We start from the raw sequence: 12,001 nt of genomic DNA, 5'->3' as shown, positions 1-12,001 counted from the left end.
TATTTATTTTATTGGCATGTATCAAAGATGCAGGTGAGAGTACTGTATTCCACCTCTGAGGTTTAATTCTTTAGAATTAAATATTTTCAGGGTTTTTTTTTTTTCACTCCAGTTATGATGACGCCATGTGATCTTTTGTTTTTTCTTGCGGTTTTGATATGATGGCTTTACTCCACAAGCCAACAGTCTTATATATAATAATATACATATATATTAATAATAATAAGGCTGTTTCTGATTCTCCTTTTATGCATTTCAACCTGGTGATTTTTTTTTTTCTTTCTTTTTCTTTCTTTCTTTCTTCTCTTGTATCCATATGTGGTGTTTTTATGAATCTGTATACACGTTTGTTTATAGAGGGTGGATTGCAACAACAAAAAAAAGAAATTTCTTATTATTTTCCTGTTCCACTGTTATCCGTGTACTGGCAACTGTTTTTTTTTTTGTTGTGCAGTACGATGTAATCTTTATGTGTTTACTTTTTTTTTTTCTTTTGTAATCTTTCTGGCTGGCTTTAGCCCAAGGAGGATTAAGAAAAAAAAAAATTCTTTATTGCGAGTGAATACCTCGTGGAAAATAAATAAAGTGAGATTTGATTATCAATGTGTTTTTTTTTATATTGTTAAATTGTATTGTTTTTCTTTCTTTTCCCAATCTCCTTTTTTTTTGTTATTATTAGGAATAGTTTTTTTTTTTTTTCTTTTTGTGTGTGTTTTATATTTATTATTATTATTAATTTGCGGCACTCAAATACCTGAAGTTTCTCTTAGGTGAGACTTTCTCTTCTTGAACTACAGTTTGATCTGGATAAAAAAGAAGAATAAAAAAAAAGAATAAAATATAAGAAAACGTACAACTGTTACTATTCCATTTGATTGAATTACAGCAGCGTAGAGGGCCGGGTGGTGGCTTCTACTACTATTATTGTTCTTATTGCTGCTAGTAATAGTATATTCCTATATATATATATATATATATATATATACGTATATGTCTTCCTCTGCGTGGGTGATTTGTTTTGTTTCCATCCGTTTTGATCTTGATATTGGCCCCGTTATTGATCATGTGGTCCCAAGTGATGCCCTCAGTGATGAGGGAAAACGTATTCTCACACAAACCGCCTTTCCCGACTGCAATCCAGAGAGTGGACATGATCTCATCTTTTTCTTTCACATGAAGGACGTCACCGCCGCAGCGGCGAGAAGTCAAGCCGAGACAGTTGTAGCCCCCTGCAGAAAACAAACCGTCTCTTATATTCATGGAGCTACATACTACCGACAGAAACGAGATCCATCAGTGCCGCGAGGATATGTACAACAGGCATTTGTGTTACTCTCACGATTACCGTATATGGCTGTGCATGAACTTATTTTACGTGTGGTCGTCCCAAGACTCTGTCAATGTTGTGAACTTTCACCTGATATGGATAAGGTACCTGTGTTAAGTGCCCTTTCACCTATTCCAACAACATTCTTTGAAGTGGATTCCTCCTTTAATCCTAGTCAATATTCACAGAAGGAAGTATTAGAAAGAGCCATAGAAGAAATTGAGGGATGGCCTTCACCGCATCCACACGTACAATATAATGTTACTCTTCTTTATCAACCATTAACATTTGTAACTCCTAAAAGATGTTTACAAAAAATAGATGCAGAAATTAGTCCAGTGAATAGACATGCCATGCATTTGGATGATCGTGTGGCATTTTTAGGAAGTAAACATCAATCCGTTGGGGCACGTGATGTTATTCCTCTCTATGCATTATTGAGTGAACTTCTTCGTCATTTAACACAAATATGGGAATTACTTCTTTGTCATGAATCTATTTTTATTTGGAGTAATACACCTTCAATGGCATCTGCGGTAGCAGTGGCTGTCGCTTCTCTGGTTCAACCTCTTGAATATAATGGGATATTACGTTCATACTTTACAGTACAGGATGAGATATTTAATCGATTTTCTCGTATGGGAAAAGGAATTCCTTTCTCAACAACAGAGAGTATTATTGTAGCTGGAACCAATCCATTTTTTTTCCGTGCCTTTGATGGATGGCATAATATACTTACAGTTGTGGATAGACAAGCGCGTAGTACTGGTGGGGCCATCACAGTAGAAGAAAAAGGTAATAATGGAAATGAATGTACCGATGCGAATACAGGGAATGGGATGAATCCAATCACAATAACAACAACAACAACAACAACAACAACATCCTCAACAACATCATCCTCAACAGCAACAACACCTGTAAGAAGAGGAGAAGGTAGTGGTAGTGGTAGTAATAATAATAATAATAATAATCATCATCATCATAGTGTATCCCCTAAAGGTATACCATTAGTGAATGAACACATGACTCCACCAGAGAGTCCCCGTGTGTTTACGTACAGAAACTTTTTTCCAGTCTTAACAGCAGCAAGACAAAATACATCATTTCTTCCTATCATGTCAGGTGGTGGAACTGGAGATAAGTGTTTTAATCATCACAAAGTAGTTAATATGTTTAAGTCTACCTATCCTTTTCTGGTGGATCATAAAGCCCAGACGGCCATTCTTCTTCATCGATTAGAACAAGCATCACGTTTAAATGCAGAAGCCCAGTTAGCTTCCTTAAACGCTCATGTATGGAATGGAATTAGTCATTTAGAAGAATGTACAAATAGTTCAGATGTGACGGATTGTACAGATCGAATAAATACTGAATCCGATAGTGCACATATTTTCTCTCAGTATAGTATTGCCGATGATATTGTTCGAAAGTTTTTCGTAACCCTCACAAAAGAGTTTATTAAACCTGTGAATGCCTGGTTTCAAGCCATGACCTCTCCACTTACTGTCTTTCATCTCTGTGATCCTGCCACTGTATGTGCGTTAACTTCAGATTCTTTTCTAAACTTTTTAAAAGAAAATCGTGAGAGTGTTCCTTCTTTTTTGTCGTGTCATCCATACAAGACGTATAGTGTCATGTATGAACGATTTGCAAAAGGATCGCTTTTTCACTCCGTCGTTTGGCAACTCGTTGAAACGAATATTCGACAAGGATTGGAAGAAATGCAGGTGGATGTTTGGGCAAGGGAGTATCCCTCAGAGGCGGAGCGTATTGATATGTTTATTAATTTATATAAACTTGTTCAACGGGAAGTGACCCACTCTATTGATCCAGATGTTGTGTTTGTTACCATGGCGATATCTGTTTTAGCAGAAATGGTGGCGTACGTGAGTGAGCCCCTGCGGGATCAGTTTATGCTGAAAATACGGGAATTGAAGATATGAAGATGTGTTTTCCAAGATGAGATGATAATAAGAGGAAATTGAAAAGAAAAAAAAAAAAAAAGCAAAAGAAAAGAAAAGAGAGATCTCTCAGGGGGAAAAAAAAGGTGGAGAGAAAGAGAGAAAGAGAGAGAAGGGGTGAGAAGTTGATTAAAAAGGTGAAACTAAAAAAAGGAAAAGAAAGGAAGAAGAAAGGAAGAATTAAATAAAAGAAAAAAAAGAACGGTTTCCAATGAAATATCCACAACGTTGTTAGTTATGCTTTTGAGAATGATGAGATAAGTGTTACAGAGCACTTATATATATATATATATATATATATATATATATATATATATATATATATTATCCCCCCAATACCCATAGTCTTTTTATTAATTATTCCATGTGCTACTGTTTTCAATCTTCTTCGTTTTTTTTTTCTATTGATTCTATATTCCTGATAACAATCAATTTGTGAACTGACATTGTTTTTTTTTTTCTTTTCTGCATTATATATATATATATATATATATATATATATCTTATTTGAGTCTATCTTTTACATCTGTTGGTGTATTTGAGTGTGTATGTGTGAATATTGTTTTTCTATTTTGGGTGTTCTCTTTGAGCATGTATGAATATTTCTGGTAGAGAAAGAAACTGTGCATGTTTAAGAAATGATAATCAGAAGAAAGAAGAAGAATGATAATAAAAAGAAGAAAAACGACCATCCATTCACTCTTTTATTGTTATTCACTGCTCCCCCTGTTCTGTTGACTATATGCCACCACAACACATGGTCATATTTGTGATTCCAAATTTTGCCACAGTCTTTTCGTTTTTTTTTTTCTTTTTCTTTTATGTTTTTGCCCCCAACCAGTGGAAATCTTTTCTTTTCATATGAGTTGTTGTTATCTTATTATTATTGTTTATTCATTCTTCCATTTCTCTTTTTGCCCTATATTATCCCCCTTTATTTTGTTTTCTTTTCATATATATATATATATTTATCCCACTTTCTTCTTCTTCTATTTCTATTGTATTCTCACTACTACACTGTTCTCCGTCACTTTCTCTCCTTTTTTTTTTTTCTCCCACTCTCGTCCTCTCTTCTTTTGCAGTTTTGTGCGACACATTCTCCATTGTTTAACGCGGTGTAGGGGCGTAGGCGTGTCATTCATTGGAGCGACAGTTGCAGTTTCTTTTTTCTCCCCTCATTATTATTATTATTATTATTATTATTATTATTATTATTATTATTTATTGCTGAGGGATCATGCTCCTCACGGATGAACACGCCGCGCTGTTGGCCAAGTACTACGGCACGGTTCAGCTCAGCGGCGAGCAAAAGGATCTTCTCATTGAAAAGTATTGGGAGGCGAACAGAGAAGAGCGAAGTGAGATCGCCCGGGCCTACGCCGTGCTCTTCGCCACCGACGCCACCTTCATGCAGCGGCTGATGGCCTATTACGATACACACATCGCCGCAATAACACACAGAGGAAAAGCCAACGGACGGCAGAGTCTCGCCGCAGCCGCAGCAGAGGAGGGACGAGAAGATACACATACTTCCTCACGATATACAAATGCCGCTGGTGAAGATAATAATAATTATAATAATAATAATAATAATCATAATAATAATAATCAACAACAACCGCAAAGGGCACCACGATCTACTAAATCATCTGGTGGGAGTACATTAACACACGCGCAGTTACTTTTACGCACGGCCATTCAAGATCAATATGTGAAACTCACCGGTGATGGTCCCTTTCCTGTTTCCTTCGGTCTTGTGCAAACAGAAGAGGAACGGCGTGAGGCGGTGGAACTGTATTCTATGCAATTTCAATATCCAGATCCACCAGAACTGCAACGATTGGTGATTCTCCCACAGTCTCTCTCCACACGTACGAGACGAAGAGCGAAGGGAGGATATACGTGGTATCTCCGCTCCAATACCACAAATGAAATGGTGTGTGCAGTTACGATAAAAGCACATCACTACGATACACAACACTTTGTGGAAGTTCCTCTTTTCGCAACGGGTGTAGGATATAAAAAGAATGGTTTTGGTAGATTATTAAATGCTGCTCTTTCTCAATGGTGTGCAGAGGCAGGATTTGAGTTTATGATGATTTCTGCAGATGTGCAGGCAATTCCCTTCTGGTCACATCTTGGATATACTTCCATGTCCAAAAGTGAACTCACCCGTATAGCCTTTTATTATGAACATAATTGTTATAAATTTAAAGGAGCAGAAGCGATGATTAAATATTGCAAGGAATTAACGAAAAGAGAAATAGCGATGGCACTGGAAAGGATGCCAAAAATTGTAGTGGTGGGATCGGTGAGTTTACCAAATCCATAAAGGCAATTTTTCTTTGTTTTTTTTTTTTTTTTTTTTTTGTTCTCATCAGCCAATCAACTCCACCCTGGAATATCAAAGCTTTTGAGAAATAAAAAAAAAAAGGCATTTTGCATAGAGTGTGACAGATAGAGCTAATGGATTGAGTTGTGAGTGAGTGAAAAGTGAAGTGAAGTGAAGAAGCGAGANTTTTTTTTTTTTTTGTGTGTGTGTTTTTTTCTTTGCTATTTTATTTTATTTTATGGAGAAAAAAAAAAAAAGGCATTTTGCATAGAGTGTGACAGATAGAGCTAATGGATTGAGTTGTGAGTGAGTGAAAAGTGAAGTGAAGTGAAGAAGCGAGATAAATATAAACAAAGAAGAAAGTTTCTAAGCTTCTCTGTGTATTCATGAAAGAGATGGAAATAAAGAAAAATATTCGATGTTTTTTTTTTTTTTCTGTTTCTGTTCTTTCTCTTTCTCTTTCTTTCTTTTTATTTATTTCTTGTGATTCTTCTCTCCATTTCTTTTTATTCTGGTATGGAAGTGTGAAAGTGAGAGTAACACACATAGTAAAATCTCTCTCTCTCTCTCTCTGACTAAATCAAACAAAAAACAAAAAAAGAACAAAAGAAGAGTGAGTTTCAGAGAAAAAAGTGAGTGCCTGAAAAACAACATCAAGAACATCGAGAGCAACAACAACAACAACAACAACAACAGTAATAATAACAAGAACAGCAGAACGAGGAATCCCTTTTTATTTTTGTAAAACTAAAGAAAAAACAAAAACAAAAACAAAGAATAAAAAGGAAAAACAAAATACAAAAAAAAGTATTATATCAAGAGTATAAAAACAAAAAAAAAAAAAAGGTGCTGTGGAGACGAAAAAAGGAAAAAATAAAAAAAAAAAAGAGAAAAAAGAAAAAAAGGAAAAAAGGAAAAAAAAAAAAGGCGAATATAAAGAGATGGACGCTATGAATGATGCGACAATCGTCCAACATGTGCTTAGCAACCGGACAAATTACTACCGAATTTTATTTGTCGATCGCAGCGCCACGACAGATCAGATTAAAGTGGCGTATAAAAAGATGGCTCTCAAATGCCACCCGGATAAAAATAAACACTCCGGTGCCAGCGAGGCATTTAAACTAGTCGGAACTGCAAACACTACTCTCTCGGATGCGACCAAACGTCGTATTTACGATGCCCGCGGAGTTGAAGGGGTCCAACGGCATGAAAGCGCAGGCGCCGCTCGACATCATCCGGGCGCGGCCGCACGGCACATGTATCGACAACCAAATGATATTTTTGAGGAATTCTTCGCACATGCGCGTGGAATGAATGGCGGCGGTGGGGCTCGTGTGTATGAGGCGGAGGTGAATGCGAATGTTCTTATGATGGCACCGCTTCTGATCTTTCTTTTTCTTGCGATCCTCTTACAGTCTTCACTCACGGATCCAAGTGGTTATCAGGGATCCCATCCAATGCATCGGGCTAGCAATGTCGCCAGTACATTCAGTCTCACTCCAGAACCAGCACAAGGGCGTGTAGTAGAACGGGTAACTTCACTCCATGGACTTCGTGTGAAATATTATGTACATCGTACTTGGGCTGATTTGGCAGCAAAGGGTCTCGCGGATGTACGTCGTATGGAAACGGAAGTACTGCAGAGACATCGCGACTCTCTAGCCCGTCGATGTGAGGCGGAGTCACTCTCTTACAGGGCACGATCGAAAAAGGGTACACCTCCTGCTTGTACAGATTACGAGGTATTTCGTCGTGCAGTGCGTTAGTAAGTAGGTAATATATATATATATATATATATATATACGTATACGAATACATACATACATTTATTCATACATACATACACACACAGTATAGGACGCGCATACGAGGACAGAAATATAAATGGATAATGTTTTGAAGATGAAAGGGGCCTATTTGGGGGAAGAAAGAAAAAGAAAAAAAAAAAAAAGAAGGAAGAGAGAAGAAGAAAAGCAAACCTTTTTGTTGTCTTGGTTTTTTTCAAGGTTGTTTTCTCTAGCATGTCTTGTGTGCGTCTTTTCTTTCTTTCTCTCTTTGGCTTCTTCTTTTTTTTTTGTTTTCAGTTAATCGGACTGAAATTCTTCCATTTTATTATTGATTGGTTTCTTTTGAATTGAGCTCATCATCTCCCCTTTCGTCGTGTCTCTCGCATATTTGCTGTCACGAAGAATGAAAGAAATAAAAGAGAAAAACAACAACAACAACGAATCATCCTGCTTTTCTTTCGTTTTCTTTTTTTTTCTATTATTTCTTCGGATAGCGTGGGGTAAAAAGAGAATGTAATTTAGTTTTTTTTCCCCTTTATTTGCGTAGGCATATATATATATATATATATATATGTCTTTGTGTGTGTGTGTATATATATATATATGTGTTTATCTCCTTTTAACACTTCTCATTTATTGGAAATACTTTCCATTATATGAGATTGTCTGTAAACGAGAGAGTATGTGTATCTCAGGATGAAGAGTGCTGTTGATAGCTTTTCTCAACGTTTTTCTTTTTTTCTTCTTCTTCTTATTGCCTTCCCTACACCATAAAGTGTACGGGGTATAGCCACTAATCTTGTTTCCGCTGTTGTTACTGTTTCATATTTATCTGTATGTCTCTCTTTCATATCCATTTATTTGATCCTTTTTTTTTTGTTTGTTTCCATTTTTCTGTCTCATTTATATATTTCCTTTACCTGCTATTATTCTTCCCCCTTTTCTCTCTTTCTTATTCTTAGTTTTATTTTCTCTTTTTCTCCTCTTTCTTTAGGCCGTATGGACAACAGTTTATCATTACTTCTGCTGTTGGATCTCCTCCGGCGCATGACTCGATCGGAGAGCATCGCGTCCCCATCGCCGCCGCGGCCCCCGACTGTAGAGGAATTATTCGGCTCCATCCCATCAAGAGAAGAAGAAGAACAACAGCAAGAAGAAGAAGTGGAAGAAAAAGATAGAGAGAGGGAATCTCTGCAGGTCACAGCTCGTCGCTTTGCCCGCCATCGTAAATTTGCAGAGGTTGACATTCAGGCACTCTGCGCGGAAACTAAACGTCTCATTGACGACGCCACAACTCCCACAGGCGCCGCCCGATTCGCACGAATGGCGCCTGAACTCGACACCGCCATTTCACTTCTCGAACCGGTTTGTGTTGCGGATCCACGAGTGGCTCTTTGTGTCTCCGCACTTATTGCCAATCTCGCAGCCAATCCCGAATCACGCGGACAACTTTATTCCGCCGCCGTGTGGGATCTCGCTCTTCTTATTGCACAAACATACATGACGGAGCCCACCGTGTTACTTCGAGCACTAGTGGCCCTCTCGAATTTAGCCTGTGAGCAAAGTCTCCTTGTTACCCGTGAACACTGTCAAGTGTTGAGTCGACTTATTTTTCCTCTTCACACAGAGCCGCGTATTGTGGAGGCGTGGGCCACACTCATATGTAATCTCACCGCCTATCACAGAGAAACATCACAAGTGTTTGTGGAGTTTGGAGTTGTGGAAGTTCTGCAGAGACTGTTGCTGTACTTGGGTGAAGACAGCAGGTGTGCGGTGCGTGGGCTGCAGTGTTTGGTGAATCTTGCGATGGGGTTTACCAGCGGTCAACCACCTGTGTTGCCACTCTCATGATGAAAAAAAGGGAAAGTATTCATTCAAAAAGTGGGAGTGTAGAGGAAAGAAGAAAAAGGATAGTGAGAAGATAAAGTGGGGGGAATATCTGAGTAAGTAGTTGAGTGAAAAGAAAAAAAAAAAAAAATCAAGTTGACGGAGAGTGTGTAGATGAAAAAAAAAAGGTGGGGGTGTGGGGTGAAAGAAGAGTTTCCCTTTTTTAGTTTATTTTATATTATCGTTATTGTTAATGTCTATTTTATTTATTTATTTCTCTATTTTAGTTGCTATGCGATGCTCAGAAAATTATTTTTTTTTTTGTTTTTGTTTTTTGTCTCGCGTATATTTTCTCTCTCTGTTTCTGTTTCTCGAAGAAATACTCTTGATGAAATATATTTATTTACTTATTTATTGATTTATTGATTTTTTTTTTTTTTTTTGGATTTCTTGTTTTTTTTTATTTTTATTTTTATTGAATAGCTTGGTGGGTTCTCCCCCACCTCCCGGGGACCCTACGTATTCTTTTTTATTAGAGAGAATTAGTTGGTCTTTTTTTTTTTTTTATTTTAAAAACTCTCTGCACAATTAAAGAAGATTCATTTCATTTCATTTCATTTAATTACCGTTTTAGTGTAGAGGGCTGTTTGTTTGCGGGCGATGCCCAAACAACCCCAAAGTCCTCAGGAGACCCACTCGGCGCCTCCACTTCCGGAGCCCGCAGGAGTGACGGGTGGGCGCCCAACTTTTTATTATAATTCCTCATCTTGGCAACAAGAGAGGGAAAGAGTACACTGCAGCATGAATAGAAATAGAAATATTATTATATATAATGGAAAAGAAAATGGGGTAATGCAGCGATTACCTTCAAAAGATGAAAAAGAGTCCTTTTCCCAACAACAACAACAACGACAACAACCAGCACCAGCAGAAGAAGAGTTGCAGCGACAGAGAGATCCGCCGCCGAGTTTAGAGATATTTTTAAATAGAGAAAGTGTAATCTCACACTCTCCGGTAAAGAAGAAAACGAGTACAAGAGATGATAGGAGTTTGGTGCAGGATGAAGTAGTGGGTGCCAACTTGCAGGAAAGATCACCCGAAAAGATAATGGAAAGAAGAAGAAGAAAAAGAACAACAACAACAACAACAACAACAACAACAGAAGCTATACCGGCAACACATCTACCAGAATGGGAAGAGGAAGAGGAAGAGGAACAACACACATCCATAGTTTCTTTAACACCAACTGCATATGAGGCTGCTCTTGCAAAGTATGGAAAAAAATTATTAAGTATGACTCAAAAACAACTTCAAGAGAAACAGAAAAATCGCAAGGAATCATTAACTCGTAGAAAAGCTGTGAATGAAAAGTACAGTGAGTGGAGTCGCCCATCCATAGGGAATGGACGACCTGTACAAATTGTACCCACAACACACCGAAAAGGAGAAGTAAATTCGGTTATTCTTAATGGTAATGATAATGCTAGTTGTAGTAATGGTGTTAATGTTGGTATGGGTTTACGTACTAGAGAACCGCAAAAGGATGTTTTTAATTCTACAACTCTACATAATAATCCGCAGAGGAAACTTTTCTTGGATTTAGATGAAAGCACAGCGACAACAAATGGACTGTGTAATAGTAAATCTCATACAATTCCAATGCAGGGACAGAAAGAAAAGAAAAATGAATATCGAAAAGATGGATTGAAAAGAGAGATGAAAAATTCCAATTTAGCGGTTAAAGTATATACGCATATGGATGATGTATATGAGAAAAACTATCGTAGAGGTGGTTATAGAAGTAACAGTGTTGCTCATATTAATAACATCCACGATACCACAAGACCAAAAAAAACTACATCAACTATCATAAAGTTAAGATCTAGGAAAAATCTTTTTTCTTTTGAAGATCCTCCTATAGAAGAATCACACATATCCAGAAGTCATTATATTATACCTCCTAAAGAAGATAACGTTTTAGATGATCTTCATTTTGTTCCCCCACATTGGTTTACACCACCACGACCATTACGACGTCTTTGTACTTCAGAGTCTTATCATTCATCTCCTAATCATGATAGAGATAAATCAAAGCATGAATTACAAAATCCATTTGCAGATAAACAACAATGTTATTATGATCCTTACATTAGTTCCTATCCACACAGTTGTAGTCCACCCGTTATTCCTAGTGGACGTTCAACGACTGGACAACAGGCACTTGTGTTTATAAGACCACAAGAGAAACCAAGACCTTTACCACGACGTTCTGAAACGGCAGTTCGTAGTGATGAGGATCTCTGGAGTGTTCGTGAAGCCTCTTTTCGTAGATGTACGTCAAGTGAAGAGAATCAACGTTATAGTGGAAGAGATAATGAGCATGGGATGGATTTATTTACAACTAGAGATAATCCTATAAGTGGATTAAGTGGAAATACAGGAAGACAAGGTCATGAAAGTGTACATGTTGCTGAGAGAAAACGATGTGTTTTCAGAAATGTTGTACCGCAGTATATTTTAGATGGATTTGCACAACGTTGTTTATTGCGTTTGGCATGGCGTCGCTGGAAAGAGAGACTACGAGAGAAACAGTCTGTGTTGCCGGGCAATGGTTATATACATATATATAGATGATGAATAAACATCTCCATCATTGCTGGTTTGTATTGATGGCTACTATTTACAGTGAAGAATATGAATAAAGAATGCTTTTTTTTTAGACTACTGTGATTTTATCCTATATATATATATATATATATAT

General features: G+C 37.4%; 5 protein-coding genes across 5 annotated transcripts; all 5 read left to right on the top strand.

The window, feature by feature from the left end:
• Positions 1–990: 990 nt before the first annotated feature.
• On the top strand, positions 991–3,273 carry TM35_000022850 (uncharacterized protein; the record flags this gene model as incomplete). Its single annotated transcript, XM_029021603.1, has 1 exon — positions 991–3,273. One exon carries the CDS (start codon positions 991–993, stop codon positions 3,271–3,273), a length of 2,283 nt encoding a protein of 760 aa, XP_028887025.1.
• Positions 3,274–4,528: 1,255 nt separating this feature from the next.
• On the top strand, positions 4,529–5,623 carry TM35_000022840 (uncharacterized protein; the record flags this gene model as incomplete). The annotated part of the gene is made up of 1 exon (XM_029021602.1): positions 4,529–5,623. The coding sequence occupies one exon, from the start codon at positions 4,529–4,531 to the stop codon at positions 5,621–5,623; it is 1,095 nt and encodes a 364-aa protein (XP_028887024.1).
• Positions 5,624–6,564: 941 nt separating this feature from the next.
• TM35_000022830 (chaperone protein DnaJ) lies at positions 6,565–7,392 on the top strand (the record flags this gene model as incomplete). The annotated part of the gene is made up of 1 exon (XM_029021601.1): positions 6,565–7,392. The coding sequence occupies one exon, from the start codon at positions 6,565–6,567 to the stop codon at positions 7,390–7,392; it is 828 nt and encodes a 275-aa protein (XP_028887023.1).
• A 1,020-nt stretch (positions 7,393–8,412) lies between these two features.
• TM35_000022820 (uncharacterized protein) lies at positions 8,413–9,264 on the top strand (the record flags this gene model as incomplete). Its single annotated transcript, XM_029021600.1, has 1 exon — positions 8,413–9,264. One exon carries the CDS (start codon positions 8,413–8,415, stop codon positions 9,262–9,264), a length of 852 nt encoding a protein of 283 aa, XP_028887022.1.
• Positions 9,265–9,900: 636 nt separating this feature from the next.
• Positions 9,901–11,874, top strand: TM35_000022810 (uncharacterized protein; the record flags this gene model as incomplete). The annotated part of the gene is made up of 1 exon (XM_029021599.1): positions 9,901–11,874. One exon carries the CDS (start codon positions 9,901–9,903, stop codon positions 11,872–11,874), a length of 1,974 nt encoding a protein of 657 aa, XP_028887021.1.
• Between the last annotated feature and the right edge of the window lie 127 nt (positions 11,875–12,001).

Source organism: Trypanosoma theileri, assembly GCF_002087225.1.
Source record: "Trypanosoma theileri isolate Edinburgh chromosome Unknown TM35_Tth_2_V1, whole genome shotgun sequence".
Classification (NCBI taxonomy): Eukaryota; Euglenozoa; class Kinetoplastea; order Trypanosomatida; family Trypanosomatidae; genus Trypanosoma; species Trypanosoma theileri.
This window is presented reverse-complemented; position numbering and strand designations above follow the sequence as displayed.